The sequence below is a fragment of the Ambystoma mexicanum genome, chromosome 5p (assembly GCF_040938575.1).
Source record: "Ambystoma mexicanum isolate Mex_15411 chromosome 5p, UKY_AmexF1_1, whole genome shotgun sequence".
Taxonomy (NCBI): Eukaryota; Metazoa; Chordata; class Amphibia; order Caudata; family Ambystomatidae; genus Ambystoma; species Ambystoma mexicanum.
In genome coordinates this window covers 58,394,622-58,414,602 of record NC_090930.1, presented here as the reverse complement: position 1 = coordinate 58,414,602, position 19,981 = coordinate 58,394,622, and the positions used below count along the sequence as shown (strand labels likewise).

The window sequence follows — 19,981 nt, the reverse complement described above, 5'->3', positions numbered from 1 at the left end:
TAGAGCTGGCATGATCTTGATGATACCCAGATAGTTCCGGGTTCATCTTAATCATACTGCCCATTAAATAGCTTATCATAGATTGGGCTTGGATTGGAGTCCTAGCCAGCCATCACTCCCCAGATGATGCTTCCAAGGACGATACAATTTGCAACATTTGAGTTCTAACCTCGGCTGTTAAAGCGCTTAGAAGATTGTGCGTAACATCTGCTACACAGTGATTGGTTATCATTCGCTTTGTAGAATCAAATGGGGCGCGCAAAACCATTCATGCTTCTTAATTGCGCTACTACAGTTTATGCATTTGGGGGTAATGAGGTGGATGCCAATGTTTTATGCTTTAAAGTGGGGCTCAGGTTAACATTGTAGAAACCCCTGGGATATGTTACTTATGCTGCACTAGTCTCTACCCTAGTGGTCCATCCGGCCAAAGCTTGACCGGAGATGGGGAAATTGAGCGCTGCCTGGGGCGTCCAAAGCTTTGTCCCTCGGACCATATGAAAAAGATGGACTTTGCGATCGTTTAGAAGCCCCTCCCTAATGCTTCATTCTGCATTGCAAGTAAGGCAGTGTCTTAAGCCTTTTATCTATTAGCATTAATAAAGCCCTCCAGTCCAAGTGCCGTACATAGTTAGAAAAGGCAACAGTAGTGCATGAGCAAGAAAAAGCAAATGATCTGTTCCATTTTTAGCAATGGGAGGGTCAGATGAGCTCAATAATGGGCAGGGGAAAGCGCCATGCCCTAGTTGAGCGAGGAGTGCACACTGCATATCGAGATGTAGCAGGGAATGACCCTTGGTTACTTTTCTGGCTACCAAGTTCTGCTTGAATGCCATCCAATCATGGGCTGGCTTTGACCAAATGTATAGGAAACTGAGATCTTGTGGTTAGGCGCCCAGCACACTGTTGTTGATCACTGCCTCCCATAACCTATCAATAGCTGCCAAACTTAGCGATGGGCTCCATTTCTGCCACATTGTCAACAATGCCTTAACTTGATCAACACGTTTTCACTTTTTGACATAATCCAACAGATTCCTATACTCCTGGCAATGGGCCTTACATCTAAGACCGCGGCCATGAGCTCTAGAGTGCTCACTACCATGCTCCACGTAGCCTAATTGAGCTAAAATGTCTGATCCTGATACTAACTGCCCTGAAAAGGCTGTAGAGAGGAACACTTGTTCGGTTGTCTCAAAAACGCCTGATTGCCTAAGGAAAGTCTCACTATCAACTGAGCAAACGCCCTAGACAGGTCTCTCCAAACAGACTGTCTTTCTGGCAAAATACACGATGGTCACCCATATATAGCTTTCTTAGCTGCATGGATGTTTGAATTCTCTGTCTGGTAACCCCTTGACAAATTCTCTACTCGGAACACCCACTTTCCCTGTAACCCTACGCTTCTGATGGGTGCGCACCAGTGTTTTAGAATGAAATGCCCCAATGCTTGGTATTGGAACTATTGGGGGCCATGTTTTGGGTGGGATGTGATGAATGTAGGGCAATATAGGAGGACTTGGGCTGTAGTTGTCTGTCATAGGGTGACGATTTCTTTTATTCTGTCCTTTTCCAGAGTACAGCCGCTTCGAAACCAAGATCCATGACCTGCGGGAACAGATGATGAACAGCAGCATGAGTTCGGGGTCTGGCTCGCTGCGGACGAGCGAGAAGCGATCGCTCTACGTCAGGTAAGGTCCTTTTCAGATTCCTTCTGAGCAAAACGTTTAAAGTGGTGCACTTGGAGTAGAGTGCTGCACCTTTCAAGCCTTCCTCTGCTTTGTGACTGAGAATCGCCATCTTTGTAATCTTGGAGAGTAGCTCTTAAACATTCAATGCATAATGTGAACAAACTGTAAAAATCCTTGTATACATATGCTGTCGCTATGCATTTGCCAGCATATGTTGTGAGCTTCCCTTTAGATTTTCTGGTTTGGACGGATTTTGGAGGCACAGTCAGTCCTGGCTCTTATGTACCAGTTTAATATCACATGGTTAAAGCCAGCTAAAGCAGCTTTTACCACGTAGACTGTCGCCATAATCCGTTTTTTTAGTGTGCTGCATGTCCGATTCCCCGGGTGTTTAAGCACTGTAGGAATCCAAATGAGTGGTAATTCCTGGAATAGAAGTTATAGCCAATGAGAAGCTTGGCCACTATGGTGGAAAGAGGGAGCAGTGTTATGATATACCAGGCAGCACCTTTTGCTAACCTGAAGAATTCACTGCATATTCATGTTTCCTGGCTAGAGAATGCTTATTATCCCCTCGCTTGCACCCACCCACTGCGATCTGTTCGGAGCTGGGGGCACAGATGGAACTTTCTGGCCAGTGTTGGTTTAGGCTTCTTTCCCTTGAAACATTGCATGCTGCCCCATGTGTGCTTGCTGTTCATACCTGCCTGGGTGTGTACTGGACTGCCAGCAGGCTTAAGCCAAGTTTGGCTTCTCCACAAAGGGAGGGGATTGCTTGAACATACATCGCTCAAGTTCCTCTGGACGTTGCGATTCGACAGGTGCTCCGCCTCCTCTCAATGTACTTGCTGCCATTTCCTTTTTGATTTTCAGTTTCTTCCTGAAGCGTGGGAGGGTAGCAATTGGTCTCTGGTTGGGGTCCATTAAATTCCATAGGCTTGAAAGTTTGCTTAAATCTGGACTGGTACATTGCCTTGGATTTGCTGTACTTGAAGGTGGGGGTGGTGTTGGAGTGGTCCAGGGAGAGGATGCCCCAGCTCCTGATTTCCAGCCTCAATTCCCTGGGTGCTGGCTGTATTTTGCAGAGTCTTGAATCGGATACTCTGATCTAGCTGGCACCATCTGAGAGGCTGCAAGGCTGCTGTTATCTAGTCTACTTTTTCTTCTTCAAACAGATTCTGCCTCTACGGGCCTCTTCTGCATTTTTAAAGGCGCCCACATAGACAATCTGGAAGTAGTCCAGGCTTGATAGAAGCCGAACTCTTGCAAGCTTTGCCCTTAGATATTTGAACAACTACTGTTTTTCTGCAGGAGGAATGATCTGTAGAGCCATATGACTCGTTTCTTGACTTTCTGTAGCTCGTAGGGGCTGCAACCACTGAAAAGGAGGGTGTTCTTTATGTTGCGTAACCTCTGATGGTGGCGCGAGGCAGAGAGACAGTTTGAAATCCTAACACTGGCTACTGTAGTTGGGAGGGTACTTTCTCCATTGGAGCCCTCAGATAAGTGGTGTCCATGTAGCCCACGTCTGACTGACTAGAGTGCTGGTTGGCCTGCTTCCTGTATATGGTGTGGAACAGTGAGCCCTCCAGAGAGTGTCAATAGCATATATTGGCCTATTATCCCCCGGCCCCTCTCACACCCAAGCCCGTCATTTGCCTTTTCCAGCGAGGCAGACCTTGGTGGTATGGACATTTCTCTGAGGGAGGGCAGTGCACTAATAAAGTACATACCCGTGTACACGCACAACCTCTATACCCCTAGACAGCAGGAACGGAGAGGAGGTTGAACCAAAGGAGGCTGAGGAAAGGAAGTACCTACACTTATATATATATATATATATATACACACTCTCCCCCCCCCCCCCCCCTAGACACCAGGAGACAAGATAAGGTAACCAAAGGAGGCTGAGGGAAGGAAGTGCACTAGTAAGGTACACCAGCAGGGCTGCCCCTTGAAGCCTGCAGGGACCCCTTTAGTCATCCGGAGGGAAGACCTTGCTGTGCTGCACCAACTCCAGAGCATGGCTCTTTGAAGAATCAAGATAGTCATTAGAAGAGCTGGACAAACTCACTAGGAGCCCCGAGTCACTGGCAGAGCAGGACAGTAGGGTTTAGGAAGGCCCCTTTAGACACATGTGAAGGTGAGAGAAGTCAAACCCTAAGAGTGGGGTTTTGGCCCACAGAAGTGTGACGTAAGCCACACAGGACACATTCTCCACTACTTTCACAACATATGACCATTATACCCCCACCCTTTATGCATCCGGTACTATGTAAAGGATTGGGTGAAGTGTGTCCATTCCACACTCACTAGTGAGTGGGAGGGTGAGACTGTTCATGGGTCCTACTAGATGGCAATTTAAGCGTCCACGCAGACTACTCGAGGCCCCGCTGGGAAGGGCCATGATACAAGTAACAAACAGAAAGAAACCACAAGCATTGGAAAATAAATACATGCGACTAATCGTCTTCATTTAGAGATGGTTACGCCCTAGAACTTGTCAGTTTAATAAAGCTTCATTGAGCTAATTTGACAGTGTATTCTTTCTGACATCCAACTGGGGTTTAGGGCAGGGCTGGGGACTCTAGAACAGACACTGAATTTATATCTAATAGTGGCTAATTCCCTGTTTATTATGCAAGAAGTGATTTATTGATCATTCACAGACTTATTTGCTGCCTTCGATAGTCAACAGATCCAAGTTATGGGATAAATTATCCAACTTAATTGCCCTAAGGGCCTAGTATCTGTACTAGAGTACATCCATAAGGATACACGGAGGCTTGTGTGAGAAGTGACGGAGCGTTGCACTACTCCTTACTTTGCAATTGTTGCTGGGGTAAGACAGGGGTGCGTTTTGGCACCCCTGCTTTTCTTCTATATCGATGATCTTCAGAGGGCTTTATTTCAACTCGGAACTAATGTTCCCAAAATTGGAAGAAAACGGTGTTCCCGCTCTCGTTTATGCGGATGACCGTTTTAATTGTACATACTCCCCTGGCTCTGCAGTGACTCGTTTATGAATTTTCTCATTGTATTAGAAAATCTAGATTGAGGCTAATGCCTCTAAATCAGCTGTTCTGGTCTGCCAGAGACCAGGGAAACAAATCAAAACTCTGTTAATCAGCTGTAGCGTTTCTACTGTACCAGTAGTTCGGGAATTTGACTGCTTGGGCACCTGCTTTAACAGAACATTATCGGGTGCTAGCCATTTGGGGAAGTTGGCTAATAAAATGAAACCAGCGATAGGTGGGGCCTTTCGCTTCTCTTAAATGTGCAGGTTGCAACCGCTGAATATGATGCTTGAAATAATAAAAAAACAAACTTTGTGGCGAATTATGGGGGTTTGCTCTGCTGGTTTGGGAATTTGTCCTCATTGCAGATTACTGAAACCTGCTGCTTAAAGAAAATGTTAGGATTCCCAGAATCTGCATCCAACTATACGGTGCACCAAGAACCTGAGATCATTTTTATGGAGGATGACCAATCGCAACCTGTCCTGCAATGGCAAAGAATGTATAGTAAATCCAACAGGAACCGTAACTCCATTCCTAATCTGTGCATTGTTGGATAACCTATCCATAATGGCCATACCTTTGTTTAAACATTTCAAAAAATGTCAAGCAATCTCCTAACTGCACTAATGGAATGCTTTGGCTCAACTCAAAGGTTGCACGAGAAGCTATTGAGTTGACTAAACCTTTTAATCTGAGGCATGCAGCTATTTCTTCTACCACGATCGAGCAGTTTTTAACCTGGTCTGACCACATATATGGATGGTCGCTCCTAACTAGAGTAAGATTGAACTGCCTACCCCTTAGGGCGGTTTATGGCAATGTGGTTCAGTATTACTGCTGTCAAGGAAGATCTTCACTAACAGCAGCTGTGAGATCCCTCGATGCCTTTTCACTCTACATCGGGTGACCTGTGGAGCCTCCCACTGCATCCTGGATCAGTAGGTAACCCCCCCCCCCCCTCCCATCCCCTGCAGGTATGCACGTGTCTGCTCCTATATCTGCATTACTCTCTCCACTATTTGGCTGATGCTCACGACAACATATTTCTCCAGCATTGGATCTTTGATGGATTCATGTGCTTAGAATATTCCCCGTCGACAGACTGGGAACCCTCTGTAAGCTTACAAAGCCTTTTCCCACAGGAAAACATTCAACACTTTTGTGTCCTATCTACATCGTTTTGGGCCGCGCGCACGCACGCCCCACTAGGACGTAGTGGTGTGAATGCCCCGCCCCCGCGGCTCCCTTCAGATTTCAACCGTCTCCAAAGTGGGAACACCTCGTGTATTTTCTACTTGGTTAGGTTGTGCTGTTGCGGTTTTTCTCCTAATGTCGCGAAAAGCACTGTTCCACCCGTGCGCTACGTGCGGACTAAAGAAAGTGTACGAGGGGGAAGGACATATGGACTGCATTTACTGTCTGCACCCTCATCACTCGGCTGACAAGTGCAACATATGTAAGGGCTTCTCCCAGAAGACTCTTAAGGATCGGAGTCGCAGACTTTTCGCATGGTTGAACGATGGAGCGGGGGCATACCCGCCTTCAGAAGTGGGCACCACACGCAGCGCGGCCTCGGTGTCAAAATCTTCAGGGGCCCCGCGCCGCTCATCGTCGTCAGAACCCCCGGTAAAGAAATCGCGACCGGTGGACAAGGAATTGTCGGTAGGCCATTTCAGGGACTCTTCTTCGAAGAAGGCATCTTCGTCCTCATCTTCAACGAGGAAAAACGAAGAAAAATCTAAATCCTCCTCGGGCGATCGTCATAGATCGACCTTGAGTCGAGAGAAGGAGAAACGCAGGTCGAGTTCAGAAAAGGCGGGACCAACGCATAAGCCTGCACGACCACCACCGTCGTCGACGTTTGGGCAGTTGTCAACTACTTCTCTGCCGCTGATGCAGTTGACATCAACCATTCCTGGATCGCAGGCGACGACGACATCGGGGCCGGCTATTGCTTCGACGGATATCCCACAAGAGGCCTGGCGTCCAGAGGTCTACGACCCAATTTTGCCAGACACACTTCTACAGCAAGAGGCCTTGTCGGTGTCCTCGCTAGACGAGGGTGAAAGGATAGCTGCCACTGCAGACCTGGGGTTACAAGTTACCACACCTCTCTCCGGGAGCATTCCGGGTTCTGCCCCCCTGCTCAATCCGCAATCAATTTTATCATTGGCGGTCTTGTCCACGCTGCAAACGCTGCTGAGGACACTGGATGACAGACTGCCTCGAACAGCTCCGGCCAGGTCGGTCGTCGACGACCCGGGCCCATCTCGCCGCCCACCACCTTCAACCCCCGCGGCAGGGCCTCCGGAAGCAAATCTCTCGGCCCCACGCCACGAGGAAGGGGAACTGTTGGATTCGGAATCAGGCAGCAGAGCGTCGTCGGTGGTCTCCCTTTCCCCTTCCAGGGATCCGACCTGGGAGTCTGATGCAGAGTTGGAAACCCCAAAGAGCCCGGCTCAGCCGTCTCCCCTGGACGACATCGGGTAATTTCACAACATGATGGCCAGGGCTTGCACGGAATTCGGGCTGGCCCAGGAAGAAGAAAAGGACTGTTTTCTTTTCGACCACATGGGTAAAAGGAGAAGGTCGATGTTTTCAGTGCCCATCCTGGATCATGTGTGAAAGGAAGGTCTTCAAACCATGCGTCACCCTTTCTCAGAGCCAGCAATGAAGGGTCGCCTAGAGAAGAAATTCAAAGCACCGGACTCTACTCCAAAGTGCCTTTCCTCACAACCAACACCTGACTCTGTGGTATCGGCGGCGAGAAAGGCAAGGGCTCAACACAAGTGTACGACCCCCCCTTCCCTCCCCCCCCGGAAAGTGATGCTAGACAACAGGATGCTTTTGGCAAAAAAGTCCTGTCGGTAGGTGCTACCACAGTGAAGGCGGCCAATTCTCTCGCCATAGTTGCTAGATACGACGGAGAGATGTGGCATCGGTTGGCGCCTATACTCGAACACCTTCCGGATGAACATCGAAAAGCAGCTATGCTGCTAATCGGGGAAGGTGAGGAGGCTTCAAATCATGGCATAAACATTGCAGTAGACCTTGCGGAGTCGGGGTTTAAGCAGGTGAACAACAGCGTAGTTCTCCGACGACAGGCATGGCTAAAATGCACCAACATCCGACCGGAGGTGCAGTACAAAGAACTAGATATGCCCTTTGAAGGTGACCTCCTCCTCGGTGAGGTGGTCGACGAAGCCCTGAAGGGCATGAAGGAGGACTCGACACGGCGTGTTCCTTGGGGGTCCTCCAGAGTGGTCGGAGTTTCCGGTCTTTTCGTCCCTTCTGAGGAGCATCGGGGAATTCCAGATTTTCTGCATCGAGGGACCGACCCTTCGGTAGGCCAGCATATTCCTCTCGGGGATACAGGCGAGCTTCGCAAGCGGCTAAAGGTCGCCGGGACTACCAGGCCCCCAAGAAGAGAGCAGGTTACTCGTCGTCGACTAGGGATAAACAGAGCAAGGACCAGCAATGACATGCATCGGAACGTTCTGGGGGGCAGAGTATCATGTCACATCAACGAATGGGAGCTAATAACGGATCAATGGGTGTTGGACACTGTAAAATACGGACATTCCCTGCAATTCAAGAGCAACCCTCCGCATATTCCACAGGCGTGTGTAGCTCAATCCCATCTGAGCGTGTTGCTGCAGGAAGTAGCACTTATGCTACAAAAAGGGGCTATAGAACTGGTCCCGTCGTCACAAAGGGGTCAAGGGGTTTATTCCCGATACTTTGGTGAAAAAGCCAAATGGAAAGTGGCGTCCCATCCTAGACCTGCGCGAGCTAAACAAGTCGTTGAAAAACAAAGTTCAAGATGCTCACGCTCCAGGAGGTGATCAGGTCAGTTCAAGAAGGGGATTTTCTCGCGTCTCTGGACCTGCAGGACGCGTACTTCCACATACCGATGTGCCGGCGACACAAGAAGTACCTAAGGTTTGTGGTAGGGCGGACTCACTACCAGTTCACAGTTCTTCCCTTTGGACTGAAATCTTCTCCCAGAACGTTCACGAAATGCCTGACTCCGGTGGCAGCCTGGATGAGAAGGCAAGGCCACCATGTATACCCGTATCTTGACGACTGGTTGGTGAGGGGGCCCTCCCCGGCGTCGACGCACAGGAGTCTACAGGACACCATGAGCCTCTTGCAACGATTGGGGTTTGCGATAAACTTTGACAAATCTTCGTTAACGCTGTCAAAAAGCTTGGTGTTTCTGGGTGCACAGTTCAAGGCCCAATTGGGGTTAGTCAGACCATCCCTCGACAGGATCACCAGGCTCAGTCGATTGGCAAGTCAGTTGAAATTCAATTCCAGACTGTCGGTGAGAAAATATACATCAATCCTCGGAGCTATGGCATCCTGCATTCCTCTGGTGCCCAACTGCCACCTTTTTATGAGACCAATGCAACTGTTTTTGGCGGCTCGTTGGACGCAGGCTCATGGCCTCTGGTCAGACAGGCTGACCGTCGACGAGCTCCTATCAACTCTTCGGTGGTGGAAGAGAGTTCAGAATATTTCCAAAGGAGTACCCCTGCAGGAGCCGGAGTTTCGGTTCACTGTGGTGACGGACGCGTCCCTAACTGGTTGGGGAGCGCACATGGGCACGCTGCAGACACAAGGCCGTTGGTCTCAGAAGGAATCTCTCCTGCATATCAACGTTCTGGAATTGAGAGCGGTCCGCTGGGCCCTGAGGGCGTTCCTGCCTCACATCAGGGGATCCATAGTGAGAGTTTTGACGGACAACACCACGGCTATGTTTTACTGAAGGAAGCAAGGCGCCACGCGATCCAGAACCCTCTCCATCAAGGCTCAGAAGGTGTGGCACTGTGCTCTAAAACACGATATATCCATCGTAGCTCATCACCTTCCAGGAGTGAGGAACGAGCAGGCGGACTCGCTCAGCAGAAATATGGACCAGATTCACGAGTGGGAAATAGACACCGATCAATTGTCGAAGGTCTTCGAGAAATGGGGGCGACCTCCGTTGGATCTCTTCGCCAAGAAGGCGAACAAGAAGTGCGAGATATACTTCAGCAGGTGGCCACAGGAAGATTTGGTGGGAGAAGTGTTTTCGTTCCCGTGGACGGGCAAGTTCCTTTATGCCTTCCCTCCGTTCCCTCTGATACAGAGAACTCGGCAGTGGATACGCAGCTACAGGTGCCGAGTCATCCTGATAGCGCCGTGTTGGCCGAGGCAACCATGGTTTTCTGACCTGCTTCATCTGTCAGCGGATCAACCGATAACGTTTCCGAAGGTGCCCAACCTCTTGTCCCGGGACGAAGGAACGGTGTGGCATCACAACCCGAGCAGCCTCAGCCTCACAGCTTGGCTCCTGACTTTTCAGAATTCGGTGCCTTGAACATTCCCTCGGACTGTCGGAAGATATTACAGGCTGCGCGGGCCCCGTCCACCAACAAGTCCTACAGGTGTAAGTGGAGGAGATTCTGTACGTGGTGTCATGGACAGGCAGGAGTGGAACCTCTGAGGGTTACTCCGGAACAGCTTCTTCCTTATCTACTACATTTGGCAAAGAGTGGTTTGTCTTTTTCATCACTAAAAGTTCACCTGGCGGCCATCTCTAGGTTCACAAGAGGGAGGAAATCAACGCCCTTGTTTAGTGACAGGTTAGTGAAACACTTCATGAGAGGTTTATTCCAGACGTTTCCCCCAGTTAAGCGTTTTCCACCGACGTGGAGCCTTAACATGGTACTTGCAAGGTTAATGAAACCACCATTTGAGCCAATGACCACGTCGTCGAAGTTTTTATCATGGAAAGTGGCTTTTCTAATATCCATAACATCGGCTAGATGGATCTGAGTTGCAGGCATTGGTCATAGACCGTCCATAGCTCAGATTCTTCAAAGACAAAGTGATCTTGTCAACATGTCCTTGTTTCATCCCGAAAGTTCCTACGACTTATCATAAACATTCATCCATTGTCCTGCCCACCTTCTTCGCGACTCCCTCATCAGTTGCGGCAAAGGTCTTGCATACCCTGGATGTCGAGATCGCTCTAAAATTTTACCTTCATCGAACCAACTTCGATCTACACAGCAACTCTTTGTTGCATATGGGCCTTCGGCAAAGGGGAAGGCAATTACAAACAAGGACTGGCCCGATGGGTCTTGTCGACGATTGCCTTCTGTCACTCAAAAGCGGGAAAACCGCTACAAGGACGTCCGAGAGCTCACTCGACCAGGGCGACTTCGTCGTCGACGGCATTGTGGGCGGGGGTTCCACTGACAAGACATTTGCAGGGCAGCAGCATGGTCAGTGCCCCATACATTCACCCGCCTCTACTGCCTCGAACGACAGCATGCGGACGGGATACAAATGGGACGAGCAGTCTTGCGACATCTTTTTCAGTAAGGTAAGCCCTTTTTTCTTCGAGAAGGGTCTATGCTGGTTTGGATATGTATTTGGAGATATATATATATATTTCTGAGGCTTGTGGAATCTGCTTAGATCACATGCTGTGCATAGGCCGACATCTAGTGGAAGCTGCGGAGTATTACAGTTTGTTTTTCGAAAGTCGAAAATGGGCGTCGACACAGGCGTGCCAGTAATACTATCCCTAGTGTGACGTCCACTGTACCCAAGATCCCTCACGCGTGTAGGATCCTCAGATTGTTTTTTTCCGCCATACTGGTCGGAAGCATCTTGCGGAGTTCCCTGGCCTTAGCCATACTTTTGCTGTTATTATAATTATAATTCTTATTCATTCCCTTCCCCACCCCAACGTCGACCCTCAACCTCGACGACGGCTGGAGAAGTCATCAACCGTCGACTGCTGCACGACGGATCTGGGCCTCGGAAGGCCGCTGGCCTCGGCCCGGGCCTAGTAGGCCGCTGGCCTCGGCCCTTACAAGTAGGGAGAGTGGGGGGTGGTACATACTCTTCACTCTTGATATATAGTTACTTTTTATATATTCCTACACTTAGCAGCCCGCTGCCTTAAGGTGCGTATGGAGGGTACCCCTTTTCAATTCTGCCCCAAGTGCAATCGCAAATACCCTTGGGTCGACGGGCACGCCACGTGCAATCTCTGCTTGCCGAGGGATCACCCCGCAGCGAACTGCAGAGCGTGTAGTAGGTTTAAACCTAAGACACTTAAGGACCGTTCGACAAAGCGTTGGGCCCACCACGCCAGGCAGGAGGCCATGGCAGCGGAGGGCGCCTTCAGCGATGGCAGCGACGCCGTACTTTCGGACGGCGAGGGCATTACGGCGTCGAAAGACAGCCGGCAAGCGCAGGTCCCCGACCTCGGAAGGTCGTCCGGCAGGGCGGCTATGGGGAAGACCCCCGGCGACGCAAGCGCTACACACCTAACACACACTAAACACACTAAGACCAACCGGACCTCGACGACGTCGACTTCCCGGAAAGAGGCACAAAAAGAACGGTCCGACTCGGTGTCCTCTGGGCGCTCTCGATCGAGATCACCTCACGACGCAAGGCAATCATCCACTCTTGCCAAGAGTGCCTCGCTACACACATTAACGGAAGTTCGATCGTCGGGAGACGAAGACGACTTCCACCCCCAGGCCGCGCTCCAAGATACCGAGACCGCGGTTAACACCAGTGAGGCCCCACGCCCGAAGCATACAGATACCTCTCCAGACCCTCGGCGCCCGGCGTCGAAAATCTCTGGGGCCTCCAAGGGACAGGGAAAACATTTTTCCACGCACGGGGAGGGGGGGAAACAGCGGAAAGCACAGCCTTCCACCCCTGTAAAGCCATCCTCTCACCCTAGGCAGACAAGTAAACACAAGTCTACCCTTGAAAAGTCCCATAAATCATCTCCTGCTAAAGTAATACCCTGTTCCAGGGAATGGTCCAGTGAAGACATAGACAGGGTTATGTCTAGGATGTCTTCCTTGGCTGATTTTTATGATAAGAACCCAGAACACTTTCTTTCATATAACCCTCAGGGGGCCACACCCTCAGGCTCCTCCGATCCTATCCCGCTAAGTAAAAAGCCCCGGGTCGAAACACCTGAACCCTTCGAGGTTCAGCCTTACTCCACTCCATATTCTACTCCACTCCCCAGTTACCGGGGACAAGTTTTCCCTGAAGAGGACCAGGAGTTTGAAATTATGGAAGAACATACCGGGACAGATTACTATGCAGAGGATGAGGACCTGGAGGAGGGAGAAGATGAGCAGGAAATTTACAGAGTAGATTCCCCAGTACAAAGCGAAGCCCCAGTTACTGACTCTCCAGTTGATAACCAGCCCCTCCTCAACGAGGTTCTCGCTCGAGCAGCGGAACACTTCCACATCGACACCCACGGTGTACAGGAGGAAAGGGACTTCGCGGAGGAGTTTGTAGGAGAGAGAAGACCGGTCGCTCAGACCATCCCTATCCTCAAATCCATCCAACGAAGAATAGATCCTTCCCTGGTGAATCCTAACCTCACCAGAGCTGTCAACCCCAGAATTGAAAAGATTTTCCGGGCAGCCCAGTCTGACCCTCTGTATATAAGGGGACATCTTAAACCAGATTCCCTAGTGGTGACCAACACTAGAAAAAGGGCTGGCACGCCCTTATCTTCATCAGAAGCTCCTCCCGATAAGGAGAGCAAAAAACTTTACGGGTTTGGCAGAAAGGTAGCCTCAACGTCCGCCTACCAAGCAAGGATTGCGAATTCCACCACCCTGTTGGCTAGTTACAATTGCCATCAATGGGAAGAAGTCGCGGCGCTCATTGCCTCTGCTCCAGAACCGTTAAAGGGCCAGCTGGCTCGGATCTCAGCAGAGGGGAGAGCCGTGTCTGGTTGCATTTTAAAAGCAACTTTCGACGCCGCTGACAACGCAGGGAGATTGATAGCAGAAGGTACTGTTATCAAGAGACATGCGTGGTTACGGCAGTCGGGATTCAAGACAGAAACCCAGGCTTCTTTAATAGACAAGCCAGTGGAACCCGACCTATTGTTTGGGAAAGCGGTCGAAGACGCACTTAAAAATGCCAAAGATGAATATGAGACTCTCAAATCCCTTGGCCAGCTTACCAACAAACCCCCTAACCAGAGGGGGAACAATAATTTTCGTCGCCCACGCGGCCAAAATTCACAAAGAGGCAACTATGCCCAGGGACAAGGTACACAATGGAATAACAACCAGCAGTCTACCCAGAGTTACGGCAGGGGTAACAAGAGAGGTCGTGGAAGAGGCAGAGGCAGCCCCAACAAGGGAGGTGGCGCGCCTCCACCAAAACAGTGACGCTCAGTTCAGGGTCCCTTGCCACGCAACCCCAGTAGGGGGACGCATTTCCACCTTCACCCAGGCTTGGGAAGGGATCACCTCAGACAGATGGGTGCTGTCAACAGTATCCGCAGGATATTGTATAGAACTACTGCAGCGTCCCCGGAATCATCCTCCACGACAAAGAGTGCACTCCCTAGAGCATCAAAAGATCCTTCTCGAGGAGATCGCCATTCTGCTAGAAAAGGACGCGATAGAACTCGTCCCAGGACACCAGGTAAACAAGGGTATCTATTCAACTTACTTCCTTGTGCCAAAGAAAGATTTGACAATGCGCCCAGTATTGGACTTACGGCCTGCCAACAAGTATGTCAAGCCCCAAAAATTCCGTATGACCACGCTACAAGAGGTAATCCCCCTCCTAAAAAAAGGGGGATTACATGGCAACTTTGGATATGAAAGATGCTTATTTTCATATTTCCATGCTCCCAGCGCACAGAAAGTACTTGCGCTTCAAGGTGGACAGTCGCCACTACCAATTCAAGGTACTGCCCTTCGGGATAGCTTCAGCACCAAGGGTATTCACCAAGGTACTGGCGGTGGCGGCTGCACACCTACGCAGGGAAGCAATCCCGGTGTACCCTTATCTGGACGACTGGCTCATAACGGGGGAAACCCCAGGAATTTGCAGGTCAAACATTCAAAGGACTATCGACCTCCTCCACGAATTAGGCTTCTCCATCAACGAGAAAAAGTCAAGTCTGGTGCCAAGCACCTCAAAACAGTTTCTAGGAGCTATCCTAGATACTCAGAAAGGATTGACCTTCCCTTCGGAAGAGAGAATTCGGAATATACTTCTGCAAATTCCGCATTATCAGTCAGGTCAACAGATAACAGTACGCAAAGCTATGCGGTTACTGGGCATGATGGCGTCATGCATTTACCTGGTCCCCCACGCGCGTCTGCGCATGCGTCCCATGCAGGAATGGTTGGCGAAACAGTGGTCTCAGGCAAGTGGTCATTGGGACGATCTAGTGGTCGTTTCGCCAACACTCGTACAGAGCCTACACTGGTGGACAAGAGAGAATCTCGCAAGGGGGAAACCCTTTTACGATCCCGAAGTACAAGCCGTGGTGACTACAGATGCATGCCTGACTGGGTGGGGAGCTCACCATCTCCACCACACAGCTCAGGGTCTCTGGTCTCACTCAGTAGCCAAGAACCACATCAATATGCTAGAGCTTCTGGCAGTATTCCGAGCGCTAAGGGCGTTCGAGCCCCATCTACTGAACTTGTCGGTGCAGATCAGGACGGACAGCACGACAGCCATGTTCTATCTGAACAAGCAAGGGGGGACTCGTTCGCCAAATCTGTCCAAGCTTGCCCAGAAAATATGGATATGGGCACTCAGACGGAACATCTTCCTGTCATCGCAACATGTTCCAGGGGAGCTCAATTCCCTAGCGGATGCTCTAAGCAGAGACTCCCTCCCAGAAGAACACGAATGGGTCCTTCACAGAGACGTAGTAGAAGATCTCTTCTCTCAGTGGGGTTTCCCCACTATAGACCTATTCGCCACAAGCGAAAACAAACAATGCCCAGGATTTGCATCCAGGTTCCCCCAGCCGGACTCCCAAGGGAATGCCCTGTGGATGAACTGGTCAGGGATGTTTGCGTACGCTTTTCCACCAACTCCTCTCATCAGGAAGGTGGTGTACAAGATGAACAAGGAATCGATGACGCTCATCCTAGTTGCTCCCATGTGGGCGAGACAACCATGGTTTCCACACCTACGCAGGATGGCGGTGTGCAAACCCATCAGACTCCCAGCCTGGTACAACCTACTGTCCCAGCAACAGGGTCAAACAGTGCATCAGGAACCCAACTCTATGAACCTAGCAGCATGGCTCCTGAAGTCATAGAGTTTGGACATCTCAAATTACCACAGAGGTGTATGGACATTCTAAAGGAGTCCAGGAAACCAAATACAAGGCACTGTTACTTTGATAAGTGGAAAAGATTCGTTATCTGGTGCCAGAATAAACAAATCAACCCGGTTGATTGCACTCCTTCCAACGTTGTGACATACATGCTCCACCTGCTGGATGCAGGGTTGGTTTTTAACTCGCTGAAAGTACACCTGGCAGCCCTCTCGGCTTACACCACATCCCATAACAAGGTCTCGTGGTGGAAAGTACCAGTGGTTAAAGCCTTCATGGAAGGAGTAAAGAGACTTCACCCTCCTATTTCGAACCCACCGCCAGGATGGGACCTCAACGTGGTGCTAGCTAAGCTCATGGGACCCCCATTCGAACCCATGCATAAAAGTAGTCTCAAACACCTGACTTATAAAACGGCCTTCTTAGTAGCCATTACCTCCATAAGAAGGGTCAGTGAAATTCAGGCTCTGTCAGTGCAAGATCCTTTCTTTACTATCCACAAGGACAAACTGGTTTTACGCACACACCCTAGGTTCTCACCTAAATTCATATCCAAGTTCCATGTAAACCAGTCCATCGAGCTTCCGACTTTCTTCCAGAACCCGCAAAGCTCGGCTGAGGTGAAACTACACACCCTAGATGTGCGTAGGGCGGTCCTATACTATGTAAATAAGACCAGACCGCTAAGAAAAACAGATCAACTGTTTGTCTCCGTAGCTACAGGCAGAGAGGGGGATCGCGTCTCTAAAGGCGCTATCTCGAAGTGGATTATCAACTGTATACAGCTGTGTTACTCTCTTTCTAAAAAGACTCTGCCTTTTACGCCAAGGGCCCACTCTACTAGAGGCATCGGTGCCACTCTGGCTTTCATTGCAAATGTTCCCCTCGACACCATTTGCAAAGCGGCTACTTGGAGCTCTATTCACACTTTTACTCAGCATTACTGCATTGACACTCATTCCAAGACAGATACACAAGTGGGACAAGCGGTTCTAAGACACCTGTTTGCTCATGACCCTTCTCACATTCCACCTCCTTCTTCTGGTACTGCTCGCTAATCTATGCACAGCATGTGATCTAAGCAGATTCCACAAGCCTCAGAAGGGATACATTACTCACCGTAATCGTATTTCTGATGCTTGTATCTGCTTAGATTCACATGCGACCCACCCTTCCTCCCCTCCGAGAGAAGGCGCATGATTGCTTGTAGTCTTACCTTTCTGTCTATCTGCTTGGATTATCTGTACTCACGCTACTCCTCATGCTTCCTCATGTCAGAAAAAATACAATCTGAGGATCCTACACGCGTGAGGGATCTTGGGTACAGTGGACGTCACACTAGGGATAGTATTACTGGCACGCCTGTGTCGACGCCCATTTTCGACTTTCGAAAAACAAACTGTAATACTCCGCAGCTTCCACTAGATGTCGGCCTATGCACAGCATGTGAATCTAAGCAGATACAAGCATCAGAAATACGATTACGGTGAGTAATGTATCCCATATATATATATATATATATATATATATATATATGTATGAATATACACATAGAGGTAAACGCGTGTGTTTTATGTATGCTTTTTTGGCTTGTATGAATATTACTTGGTGCAGTACTGTGGCATGTTAATTTCGAATCTTATGTGATCATGATTCGCCTTTTGCGGGATGGGGTGGGTGCTGGATTGCATTTACACCTCCTCCATTGTTTCAAGTTCACTGCTGAGCATTCTATTCTAAGCATGTGAATCCATGAAAGATCCAATGCTGGAGAAGGGAATAGTTTCTTACCTGTAACTCCATTTCTCCAGCATTGGTATCTTTCATGCATTCACATGCGCCCTCCGGCCTCCCCAAAATGCAATCATCTTGTAGTTCTTGTTTCAGCCCGTTCCACTTTGGAGGGGTCGAAATCTGAAGGGAGCCGCGGGGGTGGGGCATTTATACCACTACGTCCTAGTGGGGCGTGCGTGCGTGGCCCAAAACGACGTAGATGGGACACAAGTGTCAAACGTTTTCCTACGGGAAAAGGCTTTATAAGCTTACCGAGGGTTCCCAGTCTGTCGACGGGGAATAGTCTAAACATGTGAATCCATGAAATATACCAATGCTGGAGAAATGGAGTTACAGGTAAGAAACTATTCCCTTATATCAAAGAGCAGAAAAGATCTGCACGCACTCTCCTGCACCTTTATTTTGTTTCCATCTACATTGCTGTGCGATCCGCCATTTCAAGATGGCGGGCCGCATTCTGAGCACCGGCGTGTTGGTGCTGAACCCTTATTGGCTGGATTCGCACACTAATCAGCCAATGTGCTTGCTGGCAGGCTTGACTGGCCCTCCTCCAAAGTCCCGATCCTAAGGCCCCTATCTACTCTGTCCACTACTGGACCGCAAAAAGGCAAGACGCCACACATCTATGACGTCAGCATGATTCTACCGGCCTATTTGACTTTTGTATCTGTGTGATGCTGCCGCCCTTGCTCACCTATCTCTTCGGCACTTTACGTATTACTGCTGCATGTTTTTCAATGTTGTAGTTACATTATGCGCTTTCTCTCTGTAACCCGAAGCACTGCAACTCATTTCTTAAGTACAAGTGCCTAGATACCTCCTGGGTTTTGCGTGCTATATAAATATACAATACAATGCAATCTGTTGCATTTCATCTTCTGCCCAGCATACTCGCATATTAGAGCCACAACAGTGGCTCCCCTTCTGAGAAACAAGGTTTTTGTCCAATGCAAGCTGCTTTTTTATTTACTGGTGGTGGTGGATAATCACTGGTTGGATTCACCTTCTTAACATATCTCAAACTCGCAGTCAAAAGCAGAATTTGTTGGTCCTGCTATAATGGGGAAAGTAAAGGAATTTATGAACGTGTCTTTTCATGAACTGCGATTCTTCGTTGCTATTTATGTACTACTGGCACCTTAACTGAGTTCGGATATGTAGAATTAGATTTTTAGTTAATTATAATTTTTTGGCTACAAGTTTTAAATCCCTTTTCTTTTATGTATAATTTTATAGCGGATTCACCGAAATAAAGTATCACTGATTATTTTTGTTTCATGACAATCCATGTCATGTTTCAAACTTAATTTGAGTATGTTCTTTCCTCTCAGGTGGCCTGCTCTGCCCTAACAATGGCATAAATAGAGGCACTAAGCACCACAATGTCCAAGCACTATATTTCATGTAGGATTTGTCATGAGAGGTTGAAGACCTGTAAACGGGAGTTCCAGTGGCATCTGCTGTGACCCACTCCTGTTGAATATGCAGGAATAGCATCAGGAAGCAGGTTTACATCCGTCCTCTCCATAGACAGTGAGCCAGGCAAGGGGAAGGTGCAAGTCCTTGTATCTGTGTGCTGTAGGGAGCTCGTCATGGCCAGTCGCTGCGCACATCTAACCCATGGACGGATTGAGTCTGGTTCCCTGAATCCCCCGGCTCAGCCTAACTCGGCCTGAAGAAATCAAACGCTATGAACTTCATGAAAAGGGTGCTCACCCCAAGTTCAGGTATCGAAACGCGCAGCTCAACACAAATGCAGACCGGTTGACACTGAAACGTATCTGCCACAAGTGCTTGAATGAATTCAGAATGGGTCACATAGATCACTTTGAAACGGGGGGCGTGGCTACGAGGTCCATGTAAGAGGACGTGATCTGGAGGAGCTCCCGAGATCCTGTAATGATCCGGGCGAAAAAGTGCGTAACGATGGGCCGACGACCGCTGAAAATACACATGTCGGTGTGTGAATGATTGGGCTATGCTTGGTGAACTTCTGGAAGGTGTAGGAAGAACGGCGGCAGAGATCTGTGCGGAAAGGATAAGGAGCGCCGGAGACGAAAGATGACACAAAATGGCCGACTAATGCCCAGAACAAAGGAAGGAGCAGGCCGCACGGTGACCGAGCGAAAGGGGCGTACTGGGTGCGCATTTGTCATTTGTGCAAAATACAGGTCCTCTGGGTCATTTCGAATAGAACGGTGAGGCCGCCGGCGAAACAGCCCACCTTAGACGACTTCGCTAAGACATCCCCGGGTCAAGACAATACCAAGAGCAGGGATAAGCCGCCTGCAAGCGGCATGACGACATCGGGCGCTAACCAAGAAGTC

At 49.4% G+C, this 19,981-nt stretch overlaps 1 protein-coding gene across 12 annotated transcripts in view; it reads left to right on the top strand.

The window, feature by feature from the left end:
* The window catches only part of DLG3 (discs large MAGUK scaffold protein 3), a 2,111,742-nt gene that overhangs the window by 1,654,873 nt on the left and 436,888 nt on the right, over positions 1-19,981 (top strand). For all 12 annotated transcript variants that reach the window (XM_069612439.1, XM_069612441.1, XM_069612436.1 and 9 more), the window contains one exon: positions 1,577-1,691. In XM_069612439.1, coding sequence (XP_069468540.1) covers positions 1,577-1,691 — 115 coding nt within the window. The remainder of the gene's footprint in view (positions 1-1,576; positions 1,692-19,981) is intronic.